The sequence below is a fragment of the Cervus elaphus genome, chromosome 20 (assembly GCF_910594005.1).
Source record: "Cervus elaphus chromosome 20, mCerEla1.1, whole genome shotgun sequence".
Lineage (NCBI taxonomy): Eukaryota > Metazoa > Chordata > Mammalia > Artiodactyla > Cervidae > Cervus > Cervus elaphus.
In genome coordinates this window covers 129,459,045-129,473,819 of record NC_057834.1, presented here as the reverse complement: position 1 = coordinate 129,473,819, position 14,775 = coordinate 129,459,045, and the positions used below count along the sequence as shown (strand labels likewise).

At 47.4% G+C, this 14,775-nt stretch overlaps 1 protein-coding gene, 1 long non-coding RNA gene and 1 other non-coding gene across 4 annotated transcripts in view; 2 read left to right on the top strand and 1 right to left on the bottom strand.

The window, feature by feature from the left end:
- The first annotated feature begins 1,760 nt into the window (after positions 1-1,760).
- Positions 1,761-1,833, top strand: TRNAC-ACA. The gene has a single exon. It is a non-coding gene; the product is annotated as a tRNA-Cys (tRNA).
- A 6,674-nt stretch (positions 1,834-8,507) lies between these two features.
- LOC122677105 overlaps positions 8,508-14,775 on the top strand; it is a 13,091-nt gene continuing 6,823 nt past the window's right edge. Inside the window, exon 1 of the long non-coding RNA XR_006335711.1 lies at positions 8,508-8,632. This is a non-coding gene — a long non-coding RNA (uncharacterized LOC122677105). The remainder of the gene's footprint in view (positions 8,633-14,775) is intronic.
- The window catches only part of OSCP1 (organic solute carrier partner 1), a 27,601-nt gene continuing 21,883 nt past the window's right edge, over positions 9,058-14,775 (bottom strand). For both annotated transcript variants that reach the window (XM_043876926.1, XM_043876928.1), the window contains 6 exons: positions 13,933-14,036; positions 12,880-13,008; positions 12,270-12,339; positions 10,646-10,785; positions 9,649-9,712; positions 9,058-9,405 (listed from right to left, as the gene is read on the bottom strand). In XM_043876926.1, coding sequence (XP_043732861.1) covers positions 9,289-9,405; positions 9,649-9,712; positions 10,646-10,785; positions 12,270-12,339; positions 12,880-13,008; positions 13,933-14,036 — 624 coding nt within the window. In that variant the 3' untranslated portion in view covers positions 9,058-9,288. The remainder of the gene's footprint in view (positions 9,406-9,648; positions 9,713-10,645; positions 10,786-12,269; positions 12,340-12,879; positions 13,009-13,932; positions 14,037-14,775) is intronic.

Below are 14,775 nucleotides of genomic sequence, written 5' to 3'. Positions count from 1 at the left end.
AGTAGGACAGACATTAAACAGATTTGCAAAAATATAAAAGTGTCACTCTTCTCACCAAATTTAAAAAAAATATATAGTTATTTTAAAATAGAAATATGATAATGGGCCTGTTACTGTCATTTGAAAGGAAATTAATTTTAAAATCTTATTGCAATTTCATATATATGTGATTACTATATATATATATATATCCCACATAAACAAATTCTTTAGTTTTCAGTAATTTTTTAAGAGTACAAAAGGGTTTTGAGACTGAAAATTTGAGAACAGCCGCTCTATCCTGAGGGCTTTCACCTACTTACTCAGCTCACTGTAATCTGGCTTCTTCTCAAGAGTATTTTTAGTTTTACTCACATTAACTTCTCTTGAAAAGGTTACTAATGTTCTCCATGTACATAAGGGAACCTCTTATCTCCTTTCATTAAAAAAAAAAATTATTTATTTGACAGGTCTTAGTTGTGGCATATGGGATCTAGTTCCTGACCAGAGATGGAACCCAGGCCCCCTGTATTGGGAGCGCAGAGTCTTAGCCACTGGACCACCAGTGAAGTCCCAGGGAACCAGTTGCCTTAATGTTATCTGGAATGCTTGTTAAACCCCACACCTACAGAATCAGGAGTAGAGCCCAGGAATCTGCACATCTAACAGTGCACACTGATGTTGAGACCCGATGCCCTCCTAAAGTCAGACTCAGCGACTCCCAGGCAAGCCCTGCACTCTTGTCTCTGCCTTTGCTATTGTGCTCGTCTGCCTGGGATCCTCTCTTGTTTATCTATAGATGTTAAGTCCAATCCCTCCTTCAAAGGCTGGCTGTACCTTTCTGAAGTCTTCTTCGATAATACCAATTGGGAGTGAGGCTGATAGCATACTGCTTGATACATGTTTTCTTGGTGCAGGCAGATTTACCATAGCTATTTATGTAAATCTCACCTCTCCTACTCATCTCTTGGGTGTTGAGACAGGGAGAAGGTCCTAGGAGGCTGAGATGCTTCACCCTACAAACAGCAGTTTCAGGAGGAACAATGGTTTTACGAATGTGGTGAGATGATGGGATCTGAATGAACTGGTGGCAGTGGGATGGAAACAAGGTTAAAGCCCCTGAAGAGAGTGAATCAGAATCCTTGGGGGGACTGATTAAACCTGGAGTTTGGTTTGCAGGAGGGGGAATCAATGATTTACATTTTAACACTGATGGCCCATTGATAGGAATAAGAGTGGTAGGGTTGGGAGGGGGTTCACACCTGTAGAGGGCATCTCATTTTTTGGCTACACAGCCCACTGAACTCCTTTCCCCACCTTTGGGGAGATCTGCCATTCTGTGAATTTCAGTGAGAGGTGAGTTTCTGTTCCCACTCCAGATGGTTTAAAGGGCAGACATCGTCTCTGATCCTTGTCAGCTATGGCACAGGCTGGTGACCTAAACTCAGGCATTATCAGATTCCAAATCTGGAGCAAGGGACACAGACCAGCAGGAACTGTTGAGGCTTCATCTTGGTGTCTGCATCATCCAGTGCCTCATCCCTGCGGGTGCTGCTGCTGCTGGCGTGCTCTCCCATGCCGCCTCCCCGTCCCTGGTTCCTGGCCATTTTGCATGGTCCTTCACTCATCCTGACAACTGTCAGTTGCCTGAAGCCCCTTCAGTAAATTCCTTCTCCACCTCAGTGGAGAATTAGTTCCATTTTTTTTTTTTTTTTTTTTGCAGTCTCAAACCCAGACTAGGGCCCACTTGAGTTGAGTTCATTTCAGGATCCTTGAGAACTTTCCTGGTGGCTCAGATGGTAGAGCGTCTGCCTACAATGTGGGAGACCCAGGTTCAATCCCTGGGCCGGGAAGATGTCCTGGAGAAGGAAATGGCAACCCACTCTAGTATTCTTGCTGTTAAATCCCATGGACAAAGGAACCTGGTAGGCTGCAGTCCATGGGGTCCCAAAGAGTCGGACACAACTGAGCGACTTCACGTTCACAGGAGCCTTGAATTTCCCTGTTCCCTGCACATGATTTCATAGTGGTTCTGTATCTAACAGTCAGAAGATACAGAATCCTGAGAGTTAGGGTGATTCCCAGGTCACCTGCTCCAACTTCCCACCCAGGGTCCAAATCCCCTCTCCAGCCTCCCCCACTGCTTGAGATTCCAGTGACCAGCAACTCACTCCCGTGCTAGGTGTTCTACGCCATCGTTAGGAAGTTTTGGGTAACTTCTATTCATTGCTTCTGGTTCTTTTCCATGGAGAACTGTCTTATTTTGTATTACATTCAAGCAGATTCCTCATGCCTTTTGAAAGTAAAGTGAATGTCCTGAATAAATAAAAATGACATCAATGTTAGACACTAAGCGTGAGGTGATGGAATGTCTCAGGAAAAGTGAACCTGCAGCCCAGAGAGGGGAATATGGAAATTTGTGAGGTAATAGTACGGGGTCAAAGTAATGGCCTCTCTGAAAAAAAGGAATGCAAAATAGTTTGCAGAAGAATGCAGACTAAGCACTGCAGGGCACATAAAAATGTGGTCAGCATAGGGATGGGGGTGGTGAGAGCAAAGGATAGGGTGAGGGTGAGAAATGGAGGCAGGAGATGACAGCTGAGGTGAGAGTGTGATGACAGGGTGGGTGCGGGGAACGCCAGGGGTGAAATAAGGATCCTCCAGCAATTGCCCCAGCCATTCGGACAGACTTTGAAAAATGGCTACATCAACATCTGTATCAGAGGGCGATCTTCAATCAGAAGCCACTGAGGGGGGACTTCCCTGGTGGTCCAGTGGCCAATAAGACTCCTTGCTTCCAATGCAGGGGGCCCGGGTTCAATCCCTGGTCAGGGAACTAGATCCCACACACCAAAGCCAAAAGATCCTGCATGTCACAACTAAAGCTGAAGATCCTGTGTGCCATAACTAAGACCCAATATAGCCAAGGGAAAAAAAAAAAAGAAGCCACTGAGGAAGAGAGGGGAAGTGTGGTCAGAAATTAGTAGGATTTGAACACAAGCACATAGTAAGAAAAGGAGAAAAGGGTCTTGAACCAGGCCCAGGAGAATGGGGAGCAGAGAAGGCAGTTGAATCCAGCAAAGCTGGGGCTGGAGACTGAAAAGGGACAGTGTTATGACAGAAGCTATGGGTGTGGGAGAGAGCGAGGTGAAGCAATGGGAAGGCTGGAGAGCTGGTGGGTGGAGGAGGTCCTGGAGGAGCTGAGGCCAGGCTGTGTGCAATCATGTGGGACCCAGGGGCTCCTTGGAGGCCTTTCACCTTTCGGTGACTTTCGGTGAAGTTCTGAGCTGCAGAAAAGGGGCTGGGTAGGGGGTAAGAAAGGTAAATGATGTGCTAAGGTAGGGGGGAGAGGTGAGGGAGGGCATTCCACGCATGTTATTATCTTCTCAGTTGTAACTGAAGCTGGGAGGCCTTCTGGCTATCCAGAAAACCTGAGCTGAGGGCATCTTTGTTCTTCCCCTTAAAAAAAGGAGAAGGCGAGGGTGGGATGGTTTGAGAGAACAGCATTGAAACATGTATATTACCATATGTGAAACAGATCGCCAGTCCAGGTTCGATGCATGAGACAGGGTGCTCAGGGCTGGTGCACTGAGATGACCCAGAGGGATGGGATGGGGAGGGAGGGGGGAGGGGGGTTCAGGATGGGGAACACATGTACACCCATGGCTTATTCATGTTAATGTATGGCAAAAACCACCACAATATTGTAAAGTAATTAGCCTCCAATTTGAAAAAAAAAAAAGAAACAAAAAGAAGTTGGGGAATTTTACAGAGGAGGGTGGAGGGATCTGAAGCCAATGTGCATGTGGATTTAGGAGTCTTGGGTCTGCCCCCAGGTCTATAAAGCTTTGTTTATAATACTTGTTTTATCCTTTGTGTGTTTTAAAATTTTACATTTCAAGTAATCCAAAAATAAAGAGAAAACAATTTATGAAGTTTATAGACAATGACTTTTGAAGAATTTTGTAAGAGATGTGAATTTAAACAACTTCCTTTATTGTAATTTCAGCTGTCTCTGTGATTTTCAAAAAGTCACTTTTTAAATAGTCCTCTTATTTTTCTCCCAGAATATGGGACTAGTGTTAATGACACACCCTGGCAGGTCCTTCACCTTCATAATGAGAAAAAAAAGGCCACACCTCATTAGGCCTAATGTAACGGGTTTCCTGTGGTTTTGGGAACTAGCAGAGAAGATACTGTTATTTTTATCAGCAGAGGAACCACTGGCCAGAAACAAAAAGGATGTAGCATGTGTGTATGTGGGGTGGTGGTGGAGGTGTCAAGGTGACCAAAGAATCCAGAATGATTTCCATTGGCTCTTGGAATGCATCATGACATTCTCATTTGAAAAGAGATGGGCTATGATATGAGAATTTACTTTGCATTGAATCCTGAAGTTGGGTAGGGAAGATTCAACTGAGAAGAGGGGTCTCCAGCCCAGTCCCTTGAAAACAGTTCTTTCCACTCCCTCCGCTGCCAGCTGTCCAGGAATTTGGCAGCACAAGAGGAGTTTTCCAGGCTTGATTTAAGGGAAGAAGCATGTGCATGTGCTAAGATACCTCAGTCGTGTCTGACTCTGTGCGACACCATGGATTGTAGCCTGCCAGGCTCCTCTGTCCATGCAGTTCTCCAGGCGAGAATACCAGAGTAGGTTGCCATCTCCTCCTCCAGGGGATCTTCCCGACCCAGGGATCAAACCTGTGTCTGTCTCCTGCATTGGTAGGTGTGTTCTTCACCACTTGCGCCACCTAAAGGGAGGAAGGGGTAGGTAAACGGTGTATTGATTTTTGGATTTTAATTTGGGTCTTTATAATTAGGTATTAGTACATGAACTGAGAACTTTCAGATGTTCAAGTTGGATTTAGGAAAGGCAGAGGAACCAGAGATCAAATTACCAACATCCATTGGATCATAGAAAAAGCAAGAGAATTCCAGAAAAACATCTACTTCTGCTTCATTGACTATGCTAATGAAGTGGATCACAACAAACTGTGGAAAATTCTTTATTAAGAGACGAGAATAGCAGACCACCTTATCTGCCTCCTGAGAAAGCTGTATGCAGGTCAAGAAGCAACAGTTAGAACTGAACATGTAACAACACACTGGTTCAAAATTGGGAAAGAAGTGCATCAAGGCTGTATATTGTCACCCTGCTTATTTAACTTATATGCAGAGTACATCATGCAAAATGCCGGGCTAGATGAAGCACAAGCTGGAATCAAGATTGCTGGGAGAAATATCAATAACCTCAGATACACAGATGACACCATTCTTACGTCATAAAGTGAACAGGAACTAAAGAGCCTCTTGATGAAGGTGCAAGAGAAGAGTGAAAAAGTTGTCTTAAAACTCAACATTCAAAAAACTAAGATCATGGCATCTGGTCCCATCACTTCATGGCAAATAGATGGGAATACAATGGAAACAATGACAGACCTTATTTTCTTGGGCTCCCAGATCACTGCAGATGGTGACTGCAGTCATGAAATTAAAAGACACTTGCTCCTTGGAAGAAAAGCTATGACTAACCTAGACAGCATATTAAAAAGCAGAGACATTACTTTGCTGACAAAGGTCTGTCTAGTCAAAGTCATGGTTTTTCCAGTAGTCATGTGTGGACATGAGAGTTGGACCATAAAGAAGGCTGAGTGCCAAAGAATTGATGCTTTTGAGCAGAGGTGTTGGAGAAGACTCTTGAGAGTCCCTTGGACTGCAAGGATATCAAACTAGTCCATCCTAAAGGAAATCAGTCCTAAATATTCAGAAGAACTGATGCTGAAGCTGAATCTCTAATACTTTGGCCACCTAATGCAAAGAGCTGACTCATTTGAAAAGACCCTGATGCTGGGAAAGATTGCGGGCAGGAGGAGAAGGGGACAACAGAGGATGAGATGGTTGGATGGCATCACTGACTCAATGGACATGAGTTTGAGCAAGCTCTGGGAGATGGTGAAGGACAGGGAAGCCTAGTGTGCTGCAGTCCATGGGGTCGCAAAGAGTCAGATACGATTGAGCGACTGAACAATTAGGTATTATGGTTAAAAGAAAAAAGTATATATATACTTCCCCCCTGTAATTTGCATTTGTCTTTCTACAGTTTCCTGTGACTTGAATTTGTCTCCATGGATGTAAACCAGAGTGACACACCTGTTGGAAGGGGATGAGGGGATCTGATCCTGTTTAGACTCAGGGATCTCCAGGATCTGGTTGTGATGCTAAAATGTGTTTCTTGCCTACCAGGATCTGGGTGTAAGGAAAAAAGTGAGTTAATCTTGCCTGGCATTACTTTCATCCTTGAACTGAGGGCTAAATACATTTCCTCCCTTTCTTCCTGCCCCTTCACTCTCCATTTTTAAAATAATTTTTATTTAGTTGTTTTTGGCTATGCTGGGTCTTCTTTGTTGCTCGTGGGCTTTCTCTAGCTGTGGTGCTCAGGCTTTATTGCAGTGGCTTCTCTTGTTGCGGAGTACCGGCTCTGAAGCACACGGACTTCGGTAGTTGTGCCCTGAGGGCTCAGCAGCTGTGGGGCATGGGCTTAGTTGCTCCGTGGCGTGTGGGATCTTCCCGGACCAGGGACCAAACTGGTGTGCCCTGCATTTCAAGGTAGACTCTCAACCACTGGACTGCCAGGGAAGCCCCACTTTCAATATTTTATTATTTTCTCTTTTTTTTTTTCACTCTCAATATTTTAAAAATATTTGGGGATTCCCTGGTGGTCCAGTGGCTAAGACTCTGAGATCCCAATGCAGGGGACCTGGGTTTGAGCCCTGGTCAGGGAACTAGATCTCACATGCTGCAAATACATAAATAATTTAAAAAATATTTGGCTGCACCAGGTCTCAGTTGTGGCACACAGGGTCTTCGGCCTTTGTTGTGGCATGTGAGATCTTTAGTTGCAGCATGTGGAATCTAGTTCCCTGACCATAGGTTGAACTGGGGCAGAAATACCCCCAAAGCATGGAGCTGGGGGGAGGCATGGGTAAAATTCCAATTGTCAGATCCCACCTGGGGCAGGGTCTAGGAATCTGTAAACTCACCAACTTAGCTGGGGCAAGCTGGCTTTGAGTCAATGAACTAGTTCTTTCCGTTTCTTACAGATGAGGGAAGGAACTGAGGCTTGTTGAGGGAACTGCCCAAGATGCCATGGCGAATTCGGGGCAGGGATGGGGATCCTGGTGCCCCTTCCCTTGGAACGAACTGGGCAGTGCTGTGTGACACCCTCAGAACCCAGGTGAAAGCGTTAGTCACTCAGTCATGCCTGACTCTACGACCCTGTGGACTGTAGCCCTCCTGGTCCCTCTGTTCATGGAATTCTCCTGGCAAGAATACTGGAGTAGGTTGCCATGCCCTCCTCTAGGGCGTCTTCCCAACCCAAGGATCGAACCTGGGTCTCCCGCATGGCAGCCACGAGGGAAGCCCTCGCACCCCACAGCCTGGTGCTAAATGAACCATGATGTCTTGTCAGTCCAGATTCTTGCCAGGGTAATCCTTGTCTTCTTTTTCCTTTGCCCCCTCCCAACTCCCCTGCTTTTTCTGGGTGCCCTAAGCCACAATGCAAATAAACTTGTTTTTCTCAACATCTGTGTAAGACTAGAGACACGAAACTCAAAGATTGCCTCATCAGCAGGCTGCCTTACCAGAGATCTGTATCTTGTTTGTTCACTGAGACAACAGGCAGGTTTGAAATCATCGGCATGGCTCTGGGATAGGTGGAGGGAGGAGGCTGCCTCTTGGCCACCCGTGGCCCATCTCCAAGGCCCCAGGACACGCTGGGAGCAGATGGTGAAGTTCAGGTCGGTCACAGTGCGGTGGCAGCCAGACCCAGGCCTTCCCCTGCACTTGTCATCTGCTTACAAGAGACTAAAACTGAAGACACTTCGTAAGCCTGTAAGAAGCAGTTTGGGGTCTCCCAGGTGGCTCGGTGGTAAAGAACCCGCCTGCTAAGGCAGGAGATGTGGGTTCCATCCCTTTGTTGGAAAGATCCTCTGGAGGAGGGCACGGCTACCCACTCCAGTATCCTTGCCTGGAGAATCCTCATGGACAGAAGAGCCTGGCAGGCTACGTCCATGGGGTCTCAAAGAGTCAGACACAACTCAATAACAGCAACACCAGATCCAAAGCCTATGCCTTGGGTAAGCTAAAGGATGGGTACCCTGACCCTTGCTTTCCAGAAATATGTTTGCCTCCACTCTTACTAGGGTGCAGGTGTCCCGAGTGGTCCTGGTCGGCTCAATCTCAGGCAGTGACCAGCTCAGCTCAGTTCCTCTCCCACCCTTTGCCGTTCCAGATATTGTTTCCAGGAGACTGAATGGACCTTAACCTCTGGATGTTGGCTGACCTCGAGCTGCCAGTTCCTCAGTCCAGAATGAACATGAGGGGGAGGGCTGACCCTCCTTCCTGAAGCAATGAGGGCAGCCCTGGCCTGAGACATTTCTCATGGATCCAAATTAGACTTGGCATCCTGCCAAGGGAAGTATTGACTAACTCATCTGGTGCACGGAAGGGAAAGTGTTACACCACATGCTTCCCGCACGTCCAGCTTACAGCTCTGCCTGGCCGCTAATGGTGAAGCAGAGGAGATGGCTGTCATGGTAACTCACGCTGGGCGCCTTTAGAAGGCAAGAACGCTAAGTGGCAGAGGAAGACTCTGGGGGTAAGGAGGACGTATCACGCTAAAGAGCGAACACATTTCCATATGGGATAAGCCCACACCACATATGGGTGGAGAGACGTGTGGAGAACCACAGACACCCACAGGCTCTGCGTGGGGCCTGCGTGAGGAATCCCCTGTCACGGCCTTGCTTCCTCTGCGTCTGAGGTGGCAGCTCCCAGTGTGCCAGGCTGCATAAACTGGGCCCCGACAGTTTGAGGCGATTGCCTTTTCCCCTTATGTCAGACTCACAAGGCAGAAGACATCCCAGAAAGCTCTGAAATTTTGTGACGATCCACGGGCCTCTGTGAGCGGCAGGTCCCCCTGAGCCAAGCTCGTCATGAAGATGGCAACAGGAGTGCCGTCTTGCTGATTCTGGGCTCCAGATGCTCCGAGTGCCATAAAACCAGGAAGAAAACGGGGAAGGGTCCAATTTCAAAGCCATAATATATTTTGCTGAAAATATGGATATGTGTGTTGCCTTCTGGACAGCACTCCCGATGGAGAGCCGCACAGTTTATTAGGACGGAAAGGGGAACAAGAGGGTAAGGGCTTCGCTTAGTAGAAAACTAGCAGCATCGTGTGGTTCCCTGGGGGGCACCCCCGGGGTCCTCGTCAAGCAGCTTCTCTGCAGGGGCAGGTGCGCCTGGTCAGCACAGCTATAACTCATCCATCATGGCGAGCAAGTCATCCCCCTTGCTGGTGCTCCGCCTTGACTGGTCCGTGATCTCAAACTCCCCCATGATCCGCGCCAGCTCTTGGTTCGTCTGCTGGTCCTGTGAGAGGAGTGAGAGGAGGGAGGGAATGAAGAAACGTGTGGGCATGACGGCCTCTCTGTGCAGCTGGTGGTTCATTTTCCCACCCCTGTGATACACTTCGGTTCCTCGCCTGTTTGTCAGGATAGGGACTATGTTACGTGCTGATTAGAGAGGAAGGAGGAGGGAGGGCCTTTGAAGTTCAATGTTATTATAAGAACAGGAGGGGAATGAGATTTGACTTGTATAATCGCCTGCACGCACCTGAGTAGCTTGGATGTTGATAACTTCATAGGATAACTCTTCTGGCCTGGTGAGCGCTGCTTGTCTGTACAAGAGGGTCGAGAAACAGGTCAAAGGTTAGGATTTTTCTCCCTGCCAGTGTGGCAAATTGGTCCTTGATAATCTGGTAACCTATTTTTTTTTTCTCTCTTCAACTTTCTACCCTTTCCCCCACCAATGCACCCTACGCGCCAGGAAGGCAAGTCCTTCTATGTGTCTGTGCTTTTGCACATACTAAACTCTGCCAAGAATAACTTTTCCCCTTCCTCTGCTTGGCAAACTCCGAGACCCAGCTCAGCTGCCAATTTCTTCAGTCTGCTGGGGCCAAGTCAGTCCCCGTGTCCCTCACTGGAGCGCGTGTGACATGGCGCTGGAGGGACATGTGCACGTGTCCATGCTCCTACAACGCCGGGAGCACTTGAGGACTCCAGGTGTTATGCTCCATCCTTGGGTCCCTGTACTTACCGCAGTGCCTGCCACTCCAACGGAGAGAGAAATGGAGGGCAACCAACCCTCACCCCAAATATCTGGTTGTGAGAACAGTCGCATGAGATAATGAATGCAGAAGTTCTCTGGAAACTGTAAATCACTGTGTAAGTCTCAGTGAATTACTACCACTATAGGTTCTAGGGGAGACTGCTCATCCTGAAGATGTCATGCTCCAACCTTCTTCTGGTTTATTAACAGTCTTTTTTTAAATATGATTATCTTGATTTCTAATTCTCTTGAGCTGTGCTTTGCTAAATAAAACATTAGAGCTACTTTTTAAACGAATCCAGAAGAGTCAGGCTATTTAAAACTAGTGGATTCTTCTTTAACTAAGGTTGTTGAGTTTGCTGATCTTTCATTTGTGATCTTTATGTACATCTGTGTTTATAAGTGATAAGAACCACTTATTTGGTTTATGATGGTCATTTTTTGATTCTCATCACACTTGGGATTTTATATAGATTTTTAAAGAAACAGGTTGAAAACATACTCCTCCTCTTCATCAGTGGTGAAGAGATTCAACCGGAATCCTGGCTCAGGGCCACTGGGTTTCTGAATCCCCATGCCTCCTATCAGCCTGGCCAGGAGATTCAGCTCTTCTTTAGCAAGAGGGTTTGGAACGATGCTCTCCTGCAAAATCAATTTCATGATTTTTAGCCACATGAAGGTGATTCAATTCCCTGCTGATACCCCAGAGACCCAGGGTGGTATTACAAAACAAGGCAAACAGTCACTGTCTACATGATTTCTGGGAAGAACTGGGTCTACATGAAGCATAGAAAACAGAACCAGAAGAGAAATAGCCCAGGTCAGAAGCAGAGGGACTCTAGCAAGGCGACGAGCCAGAGATTCTCACACTTTCAAGATGAGTGGGAGGCCCCAGGGATCCTCATTGTCCTCAAACCACCTTCCTCCTCGAAGGAGAATGCTGCTTCCTCTTCAGGCAGTCTAGTTCCCCCAGCCTTTCGCCGTGGCCTGGGTAGAAGCCTCCGGGTCCAAGGGCACTCGTTCCACAGGAGCGACCACACTGCCCTCCGGTGGTGACCGGTGAGCACACCCTCGAATCCCTTCTCTCCCGCGGCTCCCTCTCTCATGGCCTGGCCCCACTGCAGCCTGCACCCTCCTCCTAGCTGGCTCTCTCTAACCCGGCTTTTCCCCTGCTTCGCGCCCTTGTGCCTGTCTGGGTGGGTCTCTGGCCACTGCCACTATCGCCTTATGATCCAGCTACCCGAGAGGGATGCTGACTGCCTGCTTCCCCCGAGGAGCATGCCTCTGGTGCCTTTGCTGATCCTGTCATCGTGGTTTGTGTGCTTTTTCTCCTTCTGAGCTGTTTAGTATCTGCCTCACTCCAGAGCCCCACTTGAATGTCACCTCCTCCGAAAAGCCTTCCTGGTCCCTGTCTACCTGGTTCCTTCCTACCCCCTGGATAGGATATGTGTTCTGACACAGCTCTTTGCTCAGAATGCTCAGCGAGTTCACCTTCTGTCTTCCGTCAGGTGATAGTTATTTGTTCCTATCGCTGTCTTTATAAGCCTAGGGTGTTACGAGGCCCTTCAGGATGGGACCAAATCTAAGCCAGCTCTGTGTCCTGGGAACCACCCCCCCCCCCAATAGACATAGTTCCATAAGTGTTTATAGCATAACTGAATGGTCCATGATTTGGCCTATAGCTAGCTGATAGCTAGTTCAGTGAAAATTTGTACAAAAGAATTCAGAGAACCCAAACCCCATTTTGAACCCAACTTTCACATCATTACACAGGGAGGCAGGGAGAGGGGATGTTGTAACGACCAGATACACACAAGTGCTGAACTCAGCAGCCACGGACCTCACAGCACTGGTACAATGCTGTTTCACATGTCCTTATGTGTGGTTCCTGTTTAATTATGGTGGTGGAGACAAGCTTAAAATTACCTAATTAGTCAGATCACTGGAAGTCTCCATGAGAAGCTGTAATTAAAAACCTGTGTACTGGTAAGGCGGAATGGAGAAGCCTGCAAACAAGGAGGGGACCTTGGCCAGCTCTGAACTCTAGAGACCCCTCCCTTCTCCCCGTCCAGACTCTTGTATCTAGAAATGAGCTCTGAAGATAAATGCGGGAGGCAGAAGCTCACCTGCGTCTGTGAAGCTAAGTTCTTTGATGCTGCAGACATGTGGGTTTCCACGGGCCGGTTCACACTATACCTGGTGGCAACGGAAAACCATGAAAACATTGTCCAGGCCTTTTACCCTGACTTCCCTCTAACTCGTAAATATAGCACATAGCTTTTACTTTGAGGTATTAAAAAGCATCCAGAAAGGTGCTAGGGATACAGACTATAACTAAGTGGGTGTCAACCACTCAAGTTTTGCTTCTTCCCAAAACAAAATACCTAGGAAGCTGTATGGAAATTTTTCTCTTGCAAAGTAATGTATATTTCTGGGAAAAAACATGATCGGTACATGAAGGCCAAGGCCTTTTGGGTCTCTACTGCATTAAAGGTTTTGGCTAGTTCTCTTGTATGGCTATTTTAAGTTATTTATCTTTTCGACCTGTTAATCTGCCTTCTGGTGGGAGGTCCAAGGTGCCCTTTGGAAATGTCAGGGCCCTGCTTGCCGTGTCTCTAAGGGGAAATTTCTTCAATTGTCAGCAGGGGTTTTTCACTGCAGAAGTCTGGCCGGTTTTTTAAATGAAGGGACCTCTGCTGCACTGGAATTCATTTGGGGAAGGAAGAATTTGCTTACATATTAGTTCCCAGTTTCAGGACTCGGTCTCCATAGAGCTCAAGAGACCCTTCTTTGAGGGCAGCAACATAGCTTCCACCATGCTTAAATTCTGTCTTCTTCACTTCTTCGCCTTTGCTGTTGAATGTTCTGCAAGACAAAGTAGGACATGATGGGACTTCCCTGGTGGTCTAGTGGTTAGGAATTCACCGTGCAATGCATGGGTTTGAATCTTGGTTGGGGAACTAAGATCCCATATGCCACAGAGCAACTAAGCCTGCACGCTACAACTACTAAGCCTGCACGCTCTGGGCACTAAGACTAGAGAGCGCATGTCTCCACAAATGATCCCACATGCCACAACTAAGACCTGATGCAGCCAAATAAATAAATATTAAAAAAAAAACGAAGTAGGATGTGATGACATGCTCTCCAAGCTTGGACAGTCCCAGAGGCTTCATTATTCTTTGTACTATGGGACCAAAGGGAATGTATACATTGCTTCAAGATAAAGATGCTAGCTGATGTAATGATGTGTGTTTCTGTGTGTGTGTGCGCGCGCGCTCAGTTGCATCTGACTTTGCGGCCCCAAGGACTGTAGCACACCAGGCTCCTTTGTCTGTCGAATTTTCCAGGCAAGAATACTGAAGCGGGTTGCCATTTCCTACTCCAGGGGGTCTTCCCAACCCAGACCCAGGATTGAATCCATGTCTCTTGCATCTCCTGCATTGGCAGGTGGATTCTTTACCACTAACGCCAGCTGGGTGATAGTAATACAATAATAATGATAATAATATTTATTGAGTATATGCTATGTACTGGGTGGTGTGTAGCACTTTAGAGCATTACAGTATTATTTTATTCATCCTCACAGTAAACATTCAATAGATGAAGAAATAAATCTTGGAGTATCTGCTAGGTGACAAGCTGGGATTAAACCTTACCTCCTCTCTGCTGTGCTTAACTGGAGAAAGGGAGGGGCCGAGCAGGGCTGCAGTCTATGTGGCGGCCCACATATTGGTTTCCCGGCACCCTGAACACTGCTCTGACAATTACTGTTGAGCATTCATTCACCTGATGAGTCCAGGGACGTCAGTTCCCCAGGGAACGGGCCCAGACGCTGGCAACACAAAGCGTCCACTGGAATTCTGAACTTTGTCCTTTAGAAATATGGACACCTGGGGGGAAAAAAAAAAACTTGGTGTCATTTTCTTGGCATATTTCCATAGACATACGCATTCTGAGGATGGGAGGTATGTAATGGCTTAAGACAAGAGAGAAAAACACACCCTAACAAATGCCTGCAGATACAGTGCTTTTACAAACAGAACCTCTTTGGAGCCACATAACACATCTTCCAGGTGGGCAGTGCTGCTATGCTGTGCTTAGTCGCTCAGTCGTGTCCAACTCATTGTGTCCCCGTGGACTGCAGCCCGCCAGGCTCCTCTGTTTGTGGGGATTCTCCAGGGAAGAATACTGGAGTGGGTTGCCATGCCCTCCTCCAGGGGATCTTCCCAACCCAGGGATCGAACCCAGGTCTCCCGCACCGCAGGTGGATCTTTACCAGCTGAGCCACCAGGGAAGCCCAAGAATACTGGGGTGGGTAGCCTATTCCTTCTCCAGGGGATCTCCCCACCCAGGAATTGAACCAGGGTCTCCTGCATTGCAGGCGGATTCTTTACCAACTGAGCTACCAGGGAAGCCCGTGGGTAGTGTGACCCCTACCTTCACGATGAGGAGGTTGGGGTTCACAGACTGAAGGGACTTGACCAGAAAGAACATTAAGAGTCGGGACCAGGATTCAAAACCAAGGATGACTCCAAATTCCATGTCCATTCCTTGGCTCCTTGCAAACTCTCCATATAGATCTGAGGCTGGAGCTGTTAAGACCCTCATTATCTCCTCAGAGGTTAAGAC